Source organism: Leguminivora glycinivorella, chromosome 27 (assembly GCF_023078275.1).
Source record: "Leguminivora glycinivorella isolate SPB_JAAS2020 chromosome 27, LegGlyc_1.1, whole genome shotgun sequence".
Lineage (NCBI taxonomy): Eukaryota > Metazoa > Arthropoda > Insecta > Lepidoptera > Tortricidae > Leguminivora > Leguminivora glycinivorella.
This window is the reverse complement of record NC_062997.1, coordinates 1,584,542-1,607,617: the sequence shown is the minus strand read 5'-3', so window position 1 is coordinate 1,607,617 and position 23,076 is coordinate 1,584,542. Positions and strand designations below refer to the sequence as shown.

Here is a 23,076-nt window from a genome sequence, read left to right as displayed (position 1 = left end):
ATAAAATTCCTCATAGGTGACGTGACAAATAAGTGTCACATGGTAGCAATTTTTTTTCCACCTTGGGCGTTACTCACTACGCTCAGAATTCAATGTGCGTCCTCGCCGCAAATATTTTGCTCCTGTTACACAATCTACTAATTTGGAAAGGGTACTCTAGTGCATACATTTAAGAGGGAGCAAAGGAACACTTTCCTTTTCAAGGACTTTATGTCACCAGTATGACATTAACACAAAAACGATGCACATAAAGCCGCGTATCGACTGCGCGCGGCAAACCATCGAACATTGGCTCGCGCGGCGGCCGCGCAATATGGGGACGGGTCCGCCGCGCGCGGCAGCTTGAACATTGGCGCGCTCGAACGTGCCGCGCGGCGAACCAGTTCGTGTCGGTTTTTGGTGGCGCGGCAAAGGAGCGTCAGTGTAACATAATCCATTAAGTGCTTAATATTTTACAACAGCGATAGTTCATATTTTGGGATTTTCTCATAGGTGATGCGAAAACCAATACGTGTCACATGGCGGCTAGCATAGCTTGCGTTGTCGCGCGCTAGTCTATAGGTACATTAGAGATGCAACGAATAGTTGTTTGGCCGGATACCGGATACCGAATATTCGGTCTAACCATCGGCCGAATATTCGGTATCCGGCCGCCGAATATTCGGACAGCAGAATTTTACCTACAATACCTACAATTTAAGCAGGGAGCGGGCGCGTCGTGCAGCTGGTTTTGACTTGTTTCGTAGTGAACTTCGCGCGGAGTCCGTTTTGTTTAAATGTTTATTTTTTTAATAATAAAGGGCTATGATTATAAGTATTATAACCGTAACTATTTTTTTTACATTTAATTTGTTTACTCCAAAATCATTCAATCAAAAATAGCACATCCAGTATCCGGCCGGATAGTACGCCACTATCCGGTATCCGGCCGAATATTAAAATAAGGGCCGAATAGGCCGGATACCGAATAGTAACCTAATATTCGGTGCATCTCTACTATACATCTAGCGCGGCTGGAAGTATGAACTGGCGCGCAAGTTGTGCTGAACAGCGTGGTAGCAAAATTATTTCCAAATTGGGTGTTAACACAATCCTTCACTACGCTCAGGATTCTGTTTTAGAATCCTTCGCTTCGATAACGAACAGGGAAGCTTGAATTGTTAAAATAATGCTGGTAACATTATGCCAAACGCCGTTTTGACACATGGCTACAGTTAAAAAAAAAACAAGACAACAAGGCTTGGTGGATAGGTGTGGCTTTTCAAGTTTTCAGTTTACATTTATTATTTAAATAACCGATAACATTTCCCCCTGATCAATGTTACAAGTTCTGAAGTGCACAGCTTGCATTTTATGTTTTCTAGTCACTGTCTTGTATAAAGATCGAGTAAACTGTGTTCATGTTTAGGGCGTCAGCCGTATAGTGTATCAAGTTAAATATTCATCATGTATGGACGAAAAACTCCATCGACCTACCGGTCTACGCCTTCAGTGTATTCCCACTACACTACCAAGTAAGTTTTCTGTGATACTTCATTCACTATTTCATAATAATGTGATAGAAACAAGTACAAGCAGTAATGTTTACATATTTGTAGTAGGTATAGTAACTGAAATGAAAGTGGGAACAGATCGGAACGGTCGTGTTTTCTCTGCTTTCGAAATACATTAATATTAGTATGGATAGCTTGCAAATATATTTATTTTCAAATAAAGTCACTAGGTTCTAATTAGTAGCTGTTTAGAAATCTTATTAGACTAATCATTATTTTAAATTACCTTTATATTTAATTTAACAATATAAACATTAAAAATTCTCCCAGATATATTTTTGAAGGTATCTTTTATTACATCAATTAAACAAGATTTTAATTAATTATTAAACTGAATATGATTGAAGCAACTACATTCCTGATACATTCCTGTTAGAAAAATTGACATAAATTAATTTGTTTGCATGGCAAAAGATAAAATAAAATGGAAACAGCTGGAGGAGGCTTTTACCCAGAAGGGGTCTATAGAATACAATCAATAATAAAAACTAAATTGAAAGAAAAGAAAATCTTTCTGTAGAATAATAAAGCTTTAAAAAAAAAAAAAAAAAAAAATTTGTTTGTAAAAGTTAACACTAAATTTTGCCAATAAATATCTGAATGGAACATCTGTGTTTAAATAGTCCCTAGATGGCTACATGGATTACATGTCTAATAACATTAATTTTTTGTAGATCTTCAACAAATCTCCGTTCTACAAAGTCCGTCCGATCCCTGCGAGTGCCATGGTATCAGAAGCCGATACTCCATGATGCCTTCTTCTGGACCTTCAAAGAGGTTCTTTGCTAGCAGCATCTTTGTCTGTGGTAAGTTTCATTTGTTTTTTATAAGGATCGTAACATAAGGCGTTGGACTTCAAAAATGTATATCAAAGTTAATTATTCTGTGTAAATTTTTCAACAGAAACAGACAACAGGTTAAACATAAGTAACTGTCAAAATATCTACAGGTTGATTGTATCTCTTGTTCCAAATTAGATTCAATACTCATAGACAAAGATTTATTTTCTTAAGAACTGTCTAAATATATAAAAGAAGAAACTGACTGACTGACTGATTGACTGACATATCAGCTGAAACTGCTGGTCCTAGAGATCCCAAATTTGGCATGTAGGTTCCTTACAAGGTGTAGAGGAGCACTAAGAAAGGATTTTTCAAAATTCTCCTCCTAAGGGGTGAAATGGGGGTCCAAAGTTTGTATGGAAAAACTAGATTACGTACGCGGGCGAAGCCGCGGAAAAAAGCCAGTGTCAATCAAAATACAATACATACATACATACATACGATCACGCCTGTATCCCATAAAGGGGTAGGCAGAGCACATGAAACTATTTAAGCTTTAGTGCCACTTTTGGCATATAAGGGGTTGAAAGAAAACGAAACTTTGACATTGCAGTGACAGGTTGCCAGCCAGTTCGCATAGTTAAATTCAACCCATATCCCATAGTCGCCTTCTATACACCCACAAAGTTACAAAGGGGTGGTGAAATTCATTCCCTTCCCAAAACCCGATCACCACACAGGCAATCAAAAGTATGCTTCTAAATCTTATCAATTTACTATTCATTTCATCATTGCCAGTTGCTTTTCGCTGATGAAAAACATTGTGAGAAAACTGTTCTGATCTCATTAAGGCCTAGTTTACTAATGGGAATATCTGATAGCAGTTTTTTTGTGTCTTGTATTACAAGTGTATTTCTATGACAACCCATACGATTTGACAGTTCGCGCACTTGTAATACAATACCTTTCGAGAAACGGGCCCCTGATTGTTATTTTTTCAAATTGTTGTCTAATGGACTTCAATTTAAGTTGTGGTACAAGTCAAAATAAGGCGATGCTTGTTATTCTTTTCAAATCTTTGTCTAATGCTATTTAATTTTGACGACCGGTCTGGCCTAGTGCGTAGACCCTGCATGCTACGCCGCGGTCCCGGGTTCGAATCCCGGTAAGGGCATTTATTTGTGTGATGAGCACAGATATTTGTTCCTGAGTCATGGATGTTTTCTATGTATATAAGTATTTGTATATTATATAATATCGTTGTCTGATATCATTGTCTGGGATTCAGTCAATCTGCAATGTCCTATAATATTTATTTATTATTTATTTATATTATTTATATTATATATATTATTCTTGTCTGAACCTGCAACACAAGCCATCTTGAGCTTACTGTGGAGCTTAGTCAATCTGTGTAAGAATGTTCTATAATTTTTTTATCATTTGTTTCAGTTCATAGCCCTGTTCACATTCGCACAAAGCATCTTCGACTTGTATTGCCTGGGCATGGCTGCCCCGGGCTCCGTACACTACGGATTCTATGCCTTCAGTTTCCAGTTTGTCTATGTTGGGAGTGTCCCCGGTAAGTTATCAATAGAAATAAATATTATGGGACATTCTTACACAGATGAACTGAGTCCCAAGGTAAGCTCAAGAAGGCTTGTGTTGTAGGTAGGTACTTGTGAGTAGGACTAAGGACTTGTGGGTAGGTACAGTCGCCATCAGAAATATCGGAGCGGTCAAGGTGCTGACAAATATCTGAACACAACTCTATTGAGGCGATAGGCGTGTTCAGATATTTTTGCACGCCCCGGCTTAGATATATCTGATGGTGAACGAATATGGACTTTGCCGAATACGAATATTCGGCCGAACATTCTTACCGAACCGAACATTTGGCCGAATATTCGATTACGCCATATTTAGAAAGCGGATGTAAAGAAATAACTATTAAATTATTGATAATGTTACATATGTTACTAGAACTACATATGTTGTTAATTTAGTTAACTAAAACTTAGTTAAAACAACTCTAAACTCTTAAACTACGGTTTTTCAAACTTTGTATTTGTATTTTGACGCATAGGCAATTATCTCTTTCTAGTAGTTCCTTAGAAAGCTACTAAAATAGGAGCTTATTATCCAAAGGAATACGTAAGATCTTCATTATTTTTTTACTTTGTTTATTCGGTAAATATTCGGCCGAATACGAACATTGAAAATCTTGCCGAATATGCCGAATACCGAATATTTACCGAATATTCGGCCCATCTCTAGACAACAATAATATACTAACTTTTTCAGTACAGATGGTGTTTTTTTACGCACTAGTGCGAGAAGTGGTTCATTATATGCCAGGTCGAAACTTTGGAGGGCCATCTGTACTGAAAAACGTCGTACGATACACGTGCGAAAAGGAAATTCGCAACTCATGTCGATTTAAAACACTCCCTTCGGTCGTGTTTTAATTTATCGCCACTCGTTTCGAACTTCCTTTTTTACGCACTTGTATCGTAATGTACTATTACCTGCGGCTTCTTTCGCATTAAATTCGAAGATTGTTTTATATTTTAGGGTAGTCCAGGGGTTAGAAAGAGACATAAAGCAGCCCATGTCACTCTCCATCCCTTCAAATAACATGTCAAATCGTCGCTCAACAAAAAACAAGTCGTAGACGTCAGTACGTTACAGTGACAGTAAACATACTTTAAATATGAAATTTATTTATTTATTTATTTAAACTTTATTGCACAGTCGAAAAAAATGTACATGTCACTCTCCATCCCTTCAAATAAAAGGCGAACTTAATGAAATTTATTTATTTATTTATTTAAACCAAAAGAATGGCATTCTCTACCAGCACTTAGTAAACAAAAATATACTTACTTTTACCTGCGGCTTTTTTCGCTTTAAATTTGTAAATTGTGGAATGCGCCATACAAATATTCACCCCCCATTTTAGGGTAGTGGGGTGGTTAGAAAGAGACAAAAAGTAGCCTATGTCACTCTCCATCCCTTCAAATATCGCCACGTAAAAAATCACGTCAATTCGTTGCTCAACAAAAAAACATAAGCTACAGATGTCACAGTTAACATATTTTAAGTATGAAGTGTTAGAAAATAATACACAATAAATAATAAACCAGTTTACAATGTGGCAATCGAAGGCAGTGTTTTGAATCTCAGTTTTGACAATTTGGCCCATATTCTTATCGTGGTATTGATATGTGTTAAAATGTCAAATATTAATGACGACCGGTCTGGCGCAGTCGGTAGTGACCCTGCCTGCTGCGCCGCGGTCCCGGGTTCGAATCCCGGTAAGGGCATTTATTTGTGTGATGAGCACAGATATTTGTTCCTGAGTCATGGATGTTTTCTATGTATATAAGTATTTATATATTATATATATCGTTGTCTGAGTACCCACAACACAAGCCTTCTTGAGCTTACCGTGGGCCTCAGTCAATCTGTGTAAGAATGTCCTATAATAATATAATATTTATACAATGTGGCAATCGAAGGTAGTGTTTTGAATCTCAGATTTGACAATTTGGCCCATATTCTTAGCTCGATATGTGTTAAAATGTCAAATATTAATATTAGCGCCATCTAGCCGAGCTTTCCCCAAAGGTGTATCGCCATCTAGGTCACCGTACCTTTTTTGGTATGGTTTTGAGGTAGGTTGTTTCTTAGACTTTATCTGTATATATAATATATATTAATGTTGATTTCAGTTCGCAACGTGTTGATCATATTTTCGCTATTCTCCTGGCTGGGTTCAGTGGCTGTGCTTGTCACTGGAATCATACTCATCATAGCACTTAGAAAGGTAAGAAGGTATTTTATACCCCATTGGGCCCACACTGACCGAGCAGCCTCGCGAGGCAATTTTCTCGCACGCCAAACGTTAATGTAGACGCGTCTCGACCGAGAAAGTGGGTGCGTAATGTCACAGTAGGGCCATTCCCGCTCCCCGCTGAAAGTGCCGCCCACCCCCTCTCGGTTACCTCACAGTTACCGTCAAAAACGCGAACAGTCGACCTGTCATATCTCACTCATACAAGCATGGTACGCGTTCACCTACACGAGCTTAGACTGTGTGCTAGGAACGCGCCTCTTTCATATATTTGATCGCCATTGTCCGAGGTGTGGTAAGGGAACGTACCCAAACTACGTGACACGTTTAGAGGGGGGAAGGGGGTCGTCAAAATACTACGCTTGGTCACAGAGGCCCAGCCGTGGCCAGCAGTGGGACGCATATATAGGCCAGCCTATATATGCGTCCCACTGCTGGCCACGATGGCTGATGATGATGAAGGTTATGGGATGAAAATCATCGTTTAAAGGCCGGAAAAAAAGATGACAAACACGCGTCATTAAAATTAAATATTAAATTTGATATAGACACACGAATATTTATTGACAACTTTCTGCAAAAATTGATTTAAAACTTCATTTATAAATACTACGTGAAAACTACAGTGGCAGGGGGGGGGGGGATCTTGGCATATGCTACGCTTGGTCACCCAGGGGGGGGGGAGGGGGCAAAAAGCGGCACAAATATGGTCACGTAGTTTGGGTATGTTCCCTAACTTGTGTACATTGGTCGTTTTGCCGCGCGAGCACATTGCCTCGCGGCATGCCTTGCTGTGTGGACCCGGCTATTAAAATCAGGGGGGTTACCATGACGTGCTAAACCCGTTCAGTTTAGGTTGAGAGAGAGGGACGGAGCTATGTAACTGCTATAGCTGTGTCCCTTTCTCTCAACCTAAACTGAACGTCTTTAGTACGTCATGGTAACCCCCCTGATCAGCGATTTTGATGGCCTGGCCTGGTCTGTGCAAACATAAACATAGTAAACATCATAATTTAATAGAACTTCACTTTTTATAACAGTGGCACTTTTATTTAAATTTTTGATTAACAGAAACGTCTGGAATCAATGCCACTGGGTTTAGAATAAATTTAATTGTGGAAAATCACTTGGATGAGACTTGAACTCAGGGCTTCTGGATCGATACTCCCAGCTAAGCCAGCAAATTTTTCAACCATATTTGTGAATAACAGTTGCACTGACCGGGCTGTCAACTTAGCATAATATTACTCTATTTCAGTTTTCAGAAAGCCGGGTCGACAGAGCGAGGCAATGTGTTCGCGAGGCAAATGTAGACGCGCCTTAACTTAGGCAGGTCTGCCTCGACCGAGGCACATCTATATAGCATGTCAGCTGCGCGAGGAATTTGCCTTGCGACTTGCCTCGTTCTGTGTTGACCGCTATTACCTATTTAATTATTTACGTAAAATGTGTCACTTAATCATTTTTCACCTTTCACTTGTCATGAGTTTGCTAGACGATTAGGTACTGTAATTATTTAAGACACTTAGGGCCAGTTGCATCAACCACATTTGACAGACACATCATCGTCACGCAGCAGACGACTATGGAACTTCCCATACAATAAAAATAAACGAACGCTTTAGGCACTGGTCCCACCGCGAGCTAGTAAGCTATGAGCTATCGGCTATAAAAACGAACAAAAGATAATCACTCCCGTGTAAATAAAAGAGACACGGCGATGTTTATAGTTACTCGCCCAGCGGTGAGCTATTAATATCGCCGTGTCTCTTTTATTTGCACGGGAGTGCTTATCTTTTGTTCGGTTTTATAGCCGATAGTTCATAGCTTACTAGCTCGCGGTGGGACCAGTGCCTTAACGGTGACGGATGGTTTGATGCAACCGGCCCTTAATAGAGAAACTGTCATTTCATTATGCACTATCATGATCATTAATTCATTATACAATTCATCTCACCGTAGCTTATCAAAAAGGGTAAAAATCAGGTAAGTTATGCTAATAGTTCGCTGTGTTATATTAAGGATTATTTATATAGGATTTAGAGTCTCCATAGTAAGAATCGTACCTCATTTTTTTAGCGCCACCTATTAAATATTATCATAACTACACTGATGATGCCTACATTTTTTTAAAATGTGTATTGACGTGATATTATGACATTAAAATAAAGTAGCATGTCATTTGTTTCTATAAAAAATAAAAACACGCAAAAATATTTCGGGAAAATATGATTTTGGCCACTTCCAGGGTGCGAACAGCGCCATCTAGTTTTAAGCCTAAAAGACCCATACATTTCAGGGGTACGATTTTTTGTATGGGCTTTGACTGTCCTGTATTATATGGTCCTTGATTATATTATGTCAATATCATGCACTATTTGTGAGTATTTGCACCTAGTTTACAAGTTGAATAGGAAAGTAAAGTTGCAAAAAGTGTAAGTTAAATGCCGACGGCTTGTCGGAGCGATTTTTATCTCACTTGGGCATTTTCACGAGAACAATCACCAAATAGTACATTACGATACAAGTGCGTAAAAAAGGAAGTTCGAAACGAGTGGCGATAAATTAAAACACGACCGAAGGGAGTGTTTTAAATCGACACGAGTTACGAATTTCCTTTTTGCACGCGTATCGTACGACGTTTTTCAGTACAGATGAGCCTCCGAAGTTTCGACCTGACATATAATGAACCACTTCTCGCACTAGTGCGTAAAAAAACACCATCTGTACTGAAAAATATTTTTCGGGGTTCGAACCCGCGACCTCCGGAACGAAAGTCGCACGCACTTGCCGCTAGGCTACCAGCGCTTCCACATCATATAAATATACTTTTTTTTTTCAGGAGCACGAAAAACGAATAGCCCCCTGGCTGTACACTTGGGGCGTGTTCATCCTGTTCCGTCTAGTGGCGTTCATATTTGCGTCCATCGTTAACGACATGATATTCTCGTATAACGCGCTGATGTGTGTGTGCTGGGTCGTGTTTGTGCTGGTTGGGTGCTACGGATGGCTGCTAGTGTACAGTCTGTACCGGGAGCTGTGCGATCTCACCAAACTGGAGGACTTGGCGCATTTGAGGGTGAGTACATACAAAAAGAAATTAAAACATACAGATTCTAAATACATTTAACAGGTATCAGAAGCGACAAAAAATGTTAAACGAAAAAACATTTTTACTAAAAAAAATCGCAATAACAAAAACAACAATTTTTTGTAAAAAAAAATCACGATTTCTCATTAAAAAAAATCTTATTAATTTGTAATTTTTTCATTAAAATGTCAAATGTTCATAAAAATCACAATTTTTCATAAAAATGTCAAATATTCATACTAAATCACAATTTCTCATAAAAAAATCACAAAAAAATAAAAAGATCACATAAAAACACAATAAAATACAAAAACATGTTAATATTTAGGCACATAAATAGAGTATAGTAACATACTTAATAGCTAAATACCCTTATAATGGTGTGTTATGACGTGGCGGCGGCGTTCATATTGGCTAGCATAGTTAGCGGCATGATATTCTCGTACAACGTGCTGATGTGTGTGTGCTTAGGGAATGCAATTACCGGTCGTTTTTCAAAACCGGTAATTTACCGACATAGCGTCGCAAAAACCGGTAAACCGGTAATTTCCCGGTTTTGATTTTATTTCATGAAAAATCAATATTTTCCGTCAAAATCGATAATTAAGTAGTTTTTTTAGTAGTGTTCATTAAACTACCACTTTCAAAAGACAAATATGATTAATGAAATCTTGAAAAAAGCAGGTTTTAAGACTTTGTTACAAAAAATAAATACATTTTAGATGCTAAATCTTACAATTAGCACTCATCTTCGATAAAATCAACAAAGACACTAGAAATCATCATAGATTATTCATATAAGTATCACGTATTTGTAATTGCGTAAAGGACAACTACAGGACCCTGGTTCTTATATCCCACCAGAAACGTGCTGTGTTACACAGCAGGTTATGTCACATGCTGGACTGGCAGATCCCGCAAAAACAGGCAAGTTTCGTGAAGGGCAAAGGTGCAAACAGATCCTAAATATACGTTCATTGATAGAGATGGCTTATGAATTCAGTACTTCGATGATCCTCTGCTTCATCAACTATAGCAAAGCCTTTGACTGCATCGTTTTGTCATCAAGCATTTGGTAGCTTTCATTGAATTGAAATTCCGTTGAAAAAGGAAACTGAATTAGCAGAGAACCTTCGAGCCCTTTCACTTTTGTAAAAGGTGTTGATAAGATTACCCGTCACCTGCCTTCGGTGAATGTGTCATCAGAAGAGCCTGCGGAAGCTGGGAGGGAAGAATCATCATTGGTGCGCACCAAAATAACAAATCTTCGATAGGCAGATAACACCAATTTTCTGGCTGCCAATGAAGCGGAAATGGTTGACAGCACTGGTAAAATGGAACGCATCAGTCTCGAAACGCATCTCAAGATTAACCACAGTAAAAACCAAGCTCATGGTGGTGGATTGTGGTAGGTAGATACAACACACAGATGCTCTTAGGCCAGTAACAGTAGATGACTTCATATACTTCGGCGCAAACATCGACAATATCGGTTCTTCTGAAAAAAAAATCAGAATACGCATAGGAATGGCCAAAAGAGTCCTAGCTACAAGGATTATCTCCATAAGTCTTGGTTCCTGAGAACCGCATGTCTCTAGAAAAACCAAAACCGGATTGGTTTACGCTCTAGTCTTCTCCATTTTCATCTACGGAGCTGAGACTTGGAGTCTGAAAAAGGCTGCAACCGCATTGACGTTTTCGAGATGTGGTGCTAGATGAAGATTTTGCAAATACCCTGAATTGCCTTCCGTACAAATGTGTCTATCTTACGTGAATTGAAAATCAACACCAGGTTATCAACCATCTGTTTACGTAGAATTTTGGAGTTTTTGGAGGGAAAAAGGCCACAACCTTGAGCAACTAATCATTACTGGCAAGGTTGATGGCTAACGATCCAGAGGTCGCAAGATGGACAGATGAGATCCTTTCTATCCTCTACACCCAACTTCAGAACCGGAACAGAAAGTCAGAATAAAACTGATTATATTGGGACTTCACGACCCTCAGCAATGAAAATACCATGGCGAGGAGGAGGGGGTCTTATCTTAAAAGCTAATCAAATATTTAAATAACAATGAGTGAATTAATGGTCTTATCCTTCATTCGGGGTCTAAATTTGGAGTTTATAAACCCAACTGTGGATAGTGAACTGATTATCCACAGTCCAAACTTGTTGGTTTTATAGAAATCAGGTATTTTTTATCTTGGAACCGACTATGCAGGCACGCACAGTGCAGGCAACAATGCACGGACTCTAGCCGCTGCAAGAGCTCATGCCTGATGATGGATCTATATACTCTCCATATGCCACGAAACATGTCGGCAGACATATTGTACTTAGGTACGTTTATGAAACGACAACCAGTCATCCCTCTCGCGCGTATTGACTGTCGACGTATTACAGTGGGTAAGATATAAGGATATAACAGACATGTTTTCAATACCACAATATATAAAAATAAACGTTTTCATGTAGAAAACGAATTCTTACTAAATAAAGTGATTACCTGAAGTACCTACAAGTGTTTATTTACGAAGAAACAGCGACAGAAGTGCTTTTTGTAGTAATTTTTAAGTAAATTTAAATTTCGGTAAAAAACCGGTTTTTGAGTATATTTACCGGTAATTTACCGAACCCAAATTTGGCAAAATTACCGGGAAACCGGTAAACCGGTTTACCGGTTTGCATTCCCTATGTGTGCTGGGTCGTGTTTGTGTTGGTTGGTTGCTACGGATGGCTGCTAGTGTACAGTCTGTATCGAGAGTTGTGCGATCTCAACAAGCTTGAAGACTTGGCGCATTTGAGGGTAAGATAATGATCTCTGTATAATATACATGGATATAAATATTATATTGTTAAATTAAAACGGGACTTAATAGCTTAAAACTTACGTTTATATTTAACAACAAGCGTAAGTTTTACGCGATTAAGTTTCGTTTTTAACCCCCGACGCAAAAACGACGGGGTGTTATAAGTTTGACGTGTCTGTCCGTCTATTTGTTTATCCACTATATCGGGGGTTTTTTCAAATTTTAAATTTTTATTCTCAATGAGCGATTTATGCCGTCATGTTAAATTTATTAATGTAGTAATTTCCAGGCAGGTTTTTTATTATTTTTATTATAAATTGTTCTCAATGTGCAATTTAGCCAAAGGCAAAGCCGTTACGATTTATTAATGTAGCTCGCCCAGAAGACCGTTCACCCTTTGTTCTAAATAAATTATGTCCAAAACCCATAATGTGAAAATTAAATAAACTTGATGCTTCTTATGCGATAGAAATACCATACCCGGGCAATTTTTTTCAAAGTTCTCCACCCAAAAAGTTTTTGACACATGTTTATTTTTTACGCGATTCATACTCAGAATCGCGAGGTCTTTCGATCCTGATTGGAGGAAAAAATGTCCCAAGAATTTCATACATTTTTTTCGAACCTTCCATTCCGTTACCGCCATACAAAATGTATGAAAAAATGGTAACGGAATGGAAAAAAAACCTTAGGACACTTTTTTCTCCTATTAGAACTGAAAAAGCTCGCGATTCTGAGTGGAAACTACATAAAAAATTCCAAATCCAAAAAAAAAGTGGGGTGGACAACTTTGAAAAAAAAAATGGCCCAACCTCTCACTAAAATAAAGTTATCATAAGTTTGTTATGGTTATTTAATTTCTCTTTTCTTTACAGATGGGTACCATGGCTTCCCTCAATGCGTCACTCGCCGGGTCTCGCCCCACCACCCCCCACAGTGCAGTCTCCACAATGCCTGCTTCACAAATCTGATACACAGACACCTCTCGTCATACTGACCAAAAAACCACCGAAAAAACTAGAACCTACGATAAGACTGACCAGAAAAGTGGTCTAACACATGAGCAGAAAAGTGGCCTAACGATCAGTGACACACAAAAAACTGGTCTAACGAACAGTGATAAGCAGAAAACTGGGCTAAGTTTGACATTTACGGATGATACGTTGAAGGATATCACTGAGGAGAGTAGCGATGAAGGCACGCCGTTGCCTGTTGAGAGGTATGAGACTATAGTGTAGTACCTCTTATCAGACAAAAAAAAATACAACCCCGTATAGACATAGACAGCTAAAGTCAGAAATGAACGTACCTCGGAACCATCAAGAAAAAAACCGGCCAAGAGCGTGTCGGACCACGCTCAGTGTAGGGTTCCGTAGTTTCCCGTATTTTTTTCAAAACTGTTCAACCTATCAAGTTCAAAAAAATAATTTTCTTAGAAAGTCTATATAAACGACTACTTTTGTGACTTTTTCATATTTTTTAAACTTATGGTTCAAAAGTTAGAGGGGAACGCTATTTTTATTAACTTTGGGAGCGTTTATTTCGAAAGTAAGTATTAACAATATCAAAAAATGATTTTGGTAAACCTTTATCCATTTTTCAATACCTATCCAACAATATATCACAAGTCACTCGTTAGGGTTGAAATAAAAAAAAAAACACTTCCCCCTTAACGTGTGTGTGGGGGGGGGGGCTAATAAAAGTTAAAAGAAGTTAAGAGTGAAACCAGTATAAATGACGTCATGGCTAGGCTAGGAACTTTAGGTGTATTTTGGTCAATATTACGACTTAAAAAAAGTCTGATTAAGATTTATTTTTTATTATAAAAAGCCCTTATTTGTTATAAGACATCCGTCCAATGGTTTCTAACCATTTAAGTACCTAGTATAAGTATAAATGTACCATAGATATAAGGAAATACATTTTATGTATGTGTATGTATAAATTTGTATTTAGTATGTGCATTGTAATGGATATTGTGAATCTCATATAGAAATGTAATTTTGCTAAGATTTTTTATACTTATACAGTTTGAATGTTTTAAATGCTGAACTTCGGTCACACTAGGTCATGTCGAAATATAGTAAAGCACAATTTTTTTTTGGAATTTAAAATAAACACGCATAAAAAATATACACTTACACGATATCTATTTACACTTACGAAATTGTAAGAATATTAGGGTAATTTTTTTCAAAGTTGTCCGTCCACCCCACTTTTATTGTAACATGGGTATTTTTTACGCGATTAATACTCGAAATCGCGCGCTCTTTCTATCCTGACAGAAGAAAAAAAATGTCCCAAGATTTCCATACATTTTTTCGAACCTTCCATTCCGTTACCGCCTTACAAAATGTATGAAAAAATGGTAACGGAATGGGAAAAAACCTTGGGACACTTTTCTTCTCCTATTAGAATTGAAAGAGCTCGCGATTCTGAGTGGAAACCACATAAAACTTTCCAAATAAAACATAAAACTTTAAATCAAGAGTGAACAGGCATTTTCTGGGCGAGCTCACTCCATCGTAGGCCACGTCTTTGCCTTTGGCTAGTCTGTGGCCAAGAGTAAGCCCATTTGTAATAAAAAAAAAAATCCCAAAAAAAAGTGGGGTGGACAACTTAGAAAAAAAAACCGGCCAAGCGCGAGTCGGGCTCGCGCACAAAGGGTTCCGTAGCAGCAAATATAATAAACTTTGGTTTTTTGATCTATCTTATAAGGTTCAGCCATCGTTTTCAGTGTAAGCACAATAACTTAACCAAAATTACAGTTAAATCAACCTATCTCAAAAACTATAAGAGATACTTTGATCAAACCAAAAATCGTTGAAAGAGTTAATTAGCATGCATCACCTCTATTTTTTTTAGAATTTTATACCCCGTAGTTATAAAAATAGAGGGGGGGGACATACTTTTTACGACTTTGAGAGCTGATATCTCAAAAACCGTTCACTTTAAGAAAAATGTTTTTAGAAAACTTTATATCATTTTAAAAGACCTTTCCATTGATACCCCACACGGGTATGTACATCGAAAAAAAAATTTTCATCCCTCAGTTACATGTATGGGGGCCCCACCCCAATTCTTTTTTTTACTATTTAGTGTCATAATTTTGTAGCGGTTCATACAACACATATTCCCATCAAATTTCATCACTGTAGTACTTATAGTTTCCGAGTAAATCGGCTGTGACAGACGGACAGACGGACAGACGGACAGACGGACAGACGGACATGACGAAACTATAAGGGTTCCGTTTTTGCCATTTTGGCTACGGAACCCTAAAAAGGCCCATTAATTTAAAATTGTGAAATAGGGCTTAACAGAAAATGTACAAGTAAAATGTTAGTGCCTTGATCTGCCTTTATATTGATAACGCACATTTTGAATAAACGTTTGACAGATATGCTTTGGTTTAATTTGCATACCTTCTTTCTGTGGCCAGCAACTCAAGAAGTACATATACAACATACAATGGCCATGTTTAGTTTTTCTTTTCACATACAGAAGTGTCATAGAACATTGTGCAACAAGGGGAGGAAGTTGAATAATACTAACGAGAGTAAGTTTAATCACAGAATATATAATAGTACAAGTATAGAAGGCTCACTCCTTTGATGTTCACAAAATGCCGCCATTCTAAATTCTTACCTACATTAACAAACGGACCGCACGCGAGCAGCCGACATTGAATTCTATTGCGCCGCGTGAAGGTCGTCACCAGCGAACGGGCCGCGAACTCGCGGCCGCCGGCATATACTTGCAGCGCGGCGATATAATCGCGGAGTGAGCCGCTCCTGGTTTAATCGCGACTCCCCGAGTTACACAATGTTTTTCATTACACTCGCAATGTAAAAAATATGTAAATTGATGTAAAAAAGTTAAGTACGGTACAAAAAATTTCATTATTCCCTTGGGAGAACGATTTTTCTTCTACAACTCACGCTCCGCCTGCGTGAAATAGCACATTTAATGTGCGGGAGTGATGAAAAATTAGTTGCCACATGCAAAGCTGTTTACATAGACGGTGGCGCCCTTATTACTTTCTCCTATCTTTTGCCGAGCTGTACAAAATCATTCTGATTAGTTTTGAATTTTGATAATTCTTTAAAAGAAGCTAGTCAAATTACTAGAAGCAAAGAATATTGACACTGGCGATCAAATATATGAAAGAGGCGCGTTCCTAGCACACATTCTAAGCTCGTGTAGGTGAACGCGTACCATGTTTGTATGAGTGAGATAGACAGGTCAACTGTTCGCGTTTTTGACAGGCGGTAACTGAGCGGGGGTGGGTGGCATTTTCAGCGGGGAGCGGGAGTGGCCATACCGTACGATAGTACAATCAGCTGCAGAGAAAAGTAAATAGAGTAGATACAATTTTGTATGCAAGGGGGTCTAGGTACTTTTCTCTGCAGCTGACTGTACTCTTTTTTTATACTGTGATATTATGAAAAGGAAAGAAAAAAAAAGAAAAGTTGTCATATAACATACACCTTTATTTACACACTCGATCCGTCTAACAGACTTGAGCACTGCACTAGCATACATTGTGATATGTCTGTAGTTTGAGCATAGCACCCATAGTCCTAGCACCGTTTATAAAATATATAAACTTTCGCAACCAAGAACCCGTCTGATAGGCATTCGTGAACTCTGCCAGATCTTCCATTTTTTGTCAGGTAGTGAATTTGTTTAAATTTTGTGTTATATTAAACTAACTAGGTATTATTTAAAAATATTGTAGATTACAAAGATTATCGGCGCTTTAGTAGTTTCACCTACTACATTTTGCCACGTGAAATTACGTATTTAGACTCAAAATTACATATAAGAATAAGCACCAAGTTGTCATAAAAAAATTGTTTAAAGAAAAAAATATCCTGGTCAAGGCACCAAATTGTAACTACTTGTTACTTTGAATTACGTATAATAAAGTTCTAAGAAGTATTTTTATCAAATATCGAACGAAAAGGCCGTTTAACAGTGCTAGGACATATTTGGCTAATATAACTATTGTCATGCGGAACACATGCCAGTCAACAAGTGATATATAATAACAAACATTGTATAACATGTCATAATTGGAATCCAAAATACAATATACATTAATAATTTGAAAAGATGTTTACAAAAATATGAAGTAAATTGTAAGATTCAACATTGAAATGTCATATTAAAGTCATAATTACCAATGTCAGTCTAATTTACCTTACATGGAACGTGATGCGTCAAATACCACCCTAACTTTATAAAGATAAAGTATGGTTATCATTCGTAACGTGATGTGTTAGGAAATTGTCTAATTCATTTCACAAACTGATGTCCTCTAACATACTGTTTTCAATAGCTCTTTACGATTATTGCTTTTTTTTCTATGATTGCGTTCGATGTGATGTGACACCAGTTACTTGAGTTGAAAACAGTTGTTAGTTGACATCCACGTTTTACAGTTCGTCTATATATTGCGCTTTTATTAAATAAGGGGAACTGGCTTCTTAAACCATGTCATTTTACAATGCGCAAATACAATACATTTCAACCCGGAGGTAACGCACCGAAAACTTAACTAGAATTACATTAAATGACTTACTACGTACTAACCTTTCCAAGATAGTTAAAAAGTACTACGAAATAAATGGTAAGAAAATATTTTAAAGTTAATACATAAAAAAATATAAAACTATGGACGGACCCACGAGATTTAAGACTAGCTATTGGTAAGTTCAGGCGGGATACGAATTCAAATCACCTTTCGAATATATAGTCGGTCGAAACAAGTTTGTCACTAGAAAAAGCCGCTCTGAACCATTTTTAAATTTGCCGCTTTGTTTCTAGTGACAATATAAATTATAATTATAGACCTGAATCTTTTGTCGCTTGTCATGAAAACTTATAAATTTTATATTTTGAAGTATAAAAATGTAATTTAGTAGGTTTTTAGGTTATATATTTCTTTTTAAATAAGTTAAAAGTTGTAGTTGATATATAAAATGATGTGAATTCGTAACCTGACTTTATAATAATAGTATGTCAATCACATTTGCCTTAAGACCGATAAAACAAATTACATGGCAACCCAAGCCCAAATTAAGAAGAACATGAGTTAAATCGGCTATATACACTAGATGGCGTTATTTTCGAATTATGAATGGTATTTTTAAGCTATAAGTACAGTGCTGGAAGTCAAATATTAAAAATACATCTAGAAATTTGTCAAAATAGAATCAGTCTTTTATTACAGATCGTTATAAGTGAAAAAAACTAACGCCATCTAGTGTTTATTTCCTATAAATTGGGGTCAAAATAATCGATAATTATTGGAATTGACCCATAATTAGCACATATACATAGGACATATTTACAAGTACAATATAGTTAAGTGTAGAAAATACAAAATTTAATTTAATTTTAAACCCTCACAAAATAACATTTTGTTCAATATTTGACACAATCGGAATATTTTGTATCACAATCCTTGATTAAGTAGAAGTCGACCTGTATACAAAACTGTCGAATAATATTTTAATTTTTAAAAAATAAGTCGTCGAGTCGCTGATTAAAAATAGTACAAAAACAACTCGAAAAGTTATTTTTTCACGACTAAATTAAGTTACACGATACATTTCTTTTAACATTATTTATAAAAATGTCTTTGCTATTTGTAAAAAAAGACAATCTCTATTTATGTCAGTTGATAAAAATAAGCTTTACGTCAATTTATATTTAATTTTAAAAGTATCATTGGAACGAATGAAAAGAACTTCTATTAAGTTTGGCAACGCCATCTATTGTTTAGTTTCTATAACTTATATGTTGTAGCGATTTTTTCTAAAAAACAAACGAAAAAGAAAAAGTCAGTACATTTAAATAGTAATTCTTTCCAATCGTTCCTACTTAAATATTCATGTTAACATTTTAAATAATTTATCCAGATTCTGATGTTTAATTTGTTTTGGGATTCAATATATCTATTTTACACTCGAGACGATCAGTCTTTTCTAGTTACGTATGAGATTCAGTTCTTTTCCTATGCAATAGAAAAAAATAACTTCGTAATAGATGGCAGCACAGACAAAATATCAAAACATTTGTTTGACATTCCTAATGTATCTGTTTCAATTTCAGACGTTACAAATTCAAATATCTCCTTATTGCCGTTCGTTGTACATGTTGTGAAATATTGTTTCATAGACAGTGGGCGCCATCTATTAATGAGTCCCTGACACTACTGACGCGCAGTAGCGCCATCTATTAATGAAAACCGGACACTACTAGGACAGTAGCGGCAACTGATTGCCTCGAGTGTTTGTCTAGCGATGCTGGAGTTATCTCCGGTTGTTCAGTTCGTACCCGTTGTCTTTGCTGGGCACTTTGGCGGGGGGAGGTTTAGCGACGGCGTGACCTTCGAGCCGCAGCGTGCTTTGGCGGTGTGATGATCTGTAATATGGGAAAATATTTTGTAGGTAAAGAATATTATTCCGTTTTAAGTAGGTATATTGTGAGAAATAACAACGTAACATCTCTGCGAGAATTTGTAAAAAATAGTGTGACTACTTAGGGAATTTAGCAAGCCTCTTGCTTACATGGCCGTCAGGCCATTAGGGGTCAAGCTACACAACCTAAGAGTCTGCCTCTATTTATAATCATTTGTTTTGTCTCCACTGTATCTTTTGCTGAGGTGTGCCAAAGAGTATTCTATCTATCTATCTATCTAAGAGAAAGGAGTCTAGAGTTTCTTGCTTAGAAATTGTGTTTAGTGATATCAAAGACATGTATATAACTCCGTATAGACAGCTACAGTCTAAGAAAAAAACGTACCTCAGAACCATATAGAAAGAGGTACGGTGGCCTAGATGGCGTATGGCGTTACACCTTTGCGGGACGCTCGGCTAGATGGCGCTAATATTAATATATGACATTTTAACACATATCAAGCTAAGAATATGGACCAAATTGTCAAAACTGAGGTTCAAAAGTTTTAAGCCTGTGCCGAGAGATGGCAGTCTATACACTGACTGTGATTACACATTTTACTACGACAGTAACTCTCTATAATACTCGATCCTCTTTGGTGATATAAATGAAAAACAGAAAGTAAAAAAAACAGAAAGTAAGATGACTATCGTTTATATAAAATTTGATGGATGTAATTGGCTGGACCGTAAGCAGTCAAGTTAGTTTTGTGTCTTTTTTCAAACAAGCGACTTGAAGTGGTTTTGGCGTGAGGCCGCGGAGGCCCAGGTTTAGACCATGTTAGGGTGTGGCAGTATTCCTACGTACAGCCGCCATAAGATATATCGGAGCGGTCAAGGTGCTCACAAATATCTGAACAAGAATCTATTGTCAAGGCAATAAGGCGTGTTCAGATACTGCACGGTGCACGGCCCGGCCATATATCTGATGCTGCCAATATGTCTGATGGCTGTACTAACGTACTACAGGACCTGGGATCAGAGCGGAGAGCACTGTAATTCCGCCACCGTTTCGAAGAGATTATATGCTTACCTTATAAGGCAGGTGACGGCCAGCAAAAGTAGCAGCACGCCGAAAGCGGAAAGCCCCCAGCCCAGCGCGGCGCGCGCAATCGGCGGCGCCTTCGTCGCCAGTCGGAGCAGCGAGGACACTTGCTCGGGCAACTCATCGATACCCTGTTAAAAACAAATTGTGTATTTAAGAGGATACGGTAGCGAAAATGCTAAAATGGAAAGGAGCCCCCCTTTCAATTTGGGAATTTTAGTTAAATATACAAGTGTTATTAACTAGATTTATCGAAAAAAAATTGTCCATTAAGAACAACTCAGTCAAAAGATATTTCAAAAAAATCTTTAAAATCGAGGTTCCGCTCTCGACTCTTTCCTCCTTCAAAACTTAATCAATCGGAACGAAATTTGAGAATCTAAATAACAATGAAATAATCTATGTCGGACCGTTTAGCTTTTTTGGTTAATTGTTACCAATCTTGAGTATGATATAATTGCGCTCTTATTTGCGCCACAATGAAAAAGGCCGTTTTTGGAAAATTTTGATTGGCTCTAGAGTCTTTAAAAAGCAGAATATCAAGAAAATCAAAACGGTCCGACACAGATAAAAATAATAACAATCTGTGTTGAAAAAATCATTGCTCTATCTTCAAAAACCAGGGAGGAAATAGTCGAGAGCGTTTGTATGGAGAATTGACCCCTACCGTATCGTCTTAATACATGAAACTATCACTAGGTGGCGCTAAAGCCAATGTGGTTGGCAACTGTCATAGATACGGCGCCCTCTTTAGTTTTGTACTATGAAGTATGAAGTAAAGCTTCCAGAACAAATGCTTAAAAAACTAGAATTAGACATGGGAATTGACAGGAAGAGATGAAACAATCTACTTGGACCAGCCCCATTAGATTTGAACACAACAGTTAGCTCAACTATAAAAAACTATAACTTAATACAAGGTGGCGCTAAAGTCAAAAAATTTTAGGTAACTATTTCGAGTTTTTGCAAAGTACAGGCGAATAAATGAAAGAGTTATGATGAGTAGCTAATGAGATTTATGAAGGAGTATTTTGTAATGAACATGACGTGTAATACACTGATTTAAACTTTCACGATTTTTACACATAATTATTTTTAAAATCGGGACTTAATCGCGTATGACTACATATTAAACTGACCTCCAACGTTTCAGGGACGGCGTCACATCTCGGACACTGGCGATCAAATATATGAAAGAGTCGCGTTCCTAGCACACAGTCTAAGCTCGTGTAGGTGAACGCGTACTATGCTTGTATGAGTGAAATATGACAGGTCGACTGTTCGCGTCTTTGACAGGCGGTAACTGTGAGGTAACCGAGAGGGGGTGGGTGGCATTTTCAGCGGGGAGCGGGAGTGGTCATACTGTACGATAGTACTCTTTATTATACTGTGACGGCGTTGTCCCCGTGGTCTCGGAGGTAATATGTAGTCATACGCGATTAAGGCCCGATTTTAAAAATAATTATGACGTGTAATGTTGAATAAATGAAATGAAATGACATATCCTCAATGAGGATCCTAAATTCTTAAACATATAAATAAAATTCAATAAAATAAGGGATTGATTCTCCAAAGTACTACCAGTACCTAATAAAGAATCAATTACATCATAGTCGCTAACTACTTTTTGCATGTTCTTAGGCGGTCGCATTTTATGTATGGGATGGTATAATCTTCTTTATATTTAATTTATGATTACATATACAGCAGAAATATATTTTTTTAAATGTTTTACTTACCTCTTCGAACCACAGGATGGGGAACACGATGTCGGGGAAGTTGGCGACCTGTTTGATGTCGACGACCTGCGACACGGCCAGGTTGATCTGGATGCGGGCGCGGGCGCTCATCGCGATACCCATCTCCTGGAAACAAACACGGTTTCTTTATTTAAAGCCTGTGTCTTAGTGCTGGGCAAAGGCCTCCCCCTTCGATTTCCACTCGTCCCGGTTATCAGCGATTTCCGGCCAGTCGCTGAGATACACGTCCAGGTCGTTCCGCCATCTCCACCTGGGCCTGCCAGATCCCCGCCAGTCTTGCGGCACCGGTTTTTTTAATAACATTAAAATTTTGAAAAACCCCCGACATAGTGGAACGATTTTCATGAAACATGGCTAAGAACACTCCCGACTAACTCAGCTTTCAAACAAAGAAAAAACTAAACACAGACAGATAGACAGACACGTCCAACTCATAACACTCCGTCGTTTTTGCGTCGGGGGTTAAAAATAAACTTTCTTGGCCTTACCATGGGACTTGTTATTATTGACGACCGGTTCATATTGACGACCGGTCTGGCTCAGTCGGTAGTGACCCTGTCTGCTAAGCCGCGGTCCTGGGTTCGAATCCCGGTAAGGGCATTTATTTGTGTGATGAGCACAGATATTTGATCCTGAGTCATGGATGTTTTCTATGTATATAAGTATGTATTTATCTATTTAAGTATGTATATCGTCGCTAAGCACCCAT

At 37.8% G+C, this 23,076-nt stretch overlaps 2 protein-coding genes across 7 annotated transcripts in view; one reads left to right on the top strand and one right to left on the bottom strand.

The window, feature by feature from the left end:
• Window positions 1–1,246: 1,246 nt before the first annotated feature.
• LOC125240360 lies at window positions 1,247–14,220 on the top strand. The gene is given in 7 exon segments (XM_048148265.1): window positions 1,247–1,514; window positions 2,228–2,304; window positions 2,307–2,359; window positions 3,788–3,917; window positions 6,070–6,164; window positions 9,034–9,270; window positions 12,969–14,220. Coding segments are annotated over 7 exon segments (756 nt in total). The 5' UTR covers window positions 1,247–1,446; the 3' UTR covers window positions 13,065–14,220.
• Window positions 14,221–16,565: 2,345 nt separating this feature from the next.
• Window positions 16,566–23,076, bottom strand: part of LOC125240351 (scavenger receptor class B member 1) — a 180,467-nt gene continuing 173,956 nt past the window's right edge. For all 6 annotated transcript variants that reach the window (XM_048148246.1, XM_048148249.1, XM_048148247.1 and 3 more), the window contains 3 exons: window positions 22,347–22,472; window positions 20,596–20,738; window positions 16,566–19,527 (listed from right to left, as the gene is read on the bottom strand). In XM_048148246.1, coding sequence (XP_048004203.1) covers window positions 19,416–19,527; window positions 20,596–20,738; window positions 22,347–22,472 — 381 coding nt within the window. In that variant the 3' untranslated portion in view covers window positions 16,566–19,415. The remainder of the gene's footprint in view (window positions 19,528–20,595; window positions 20,739–22,346; window positions 22,473–23,076) is intronic.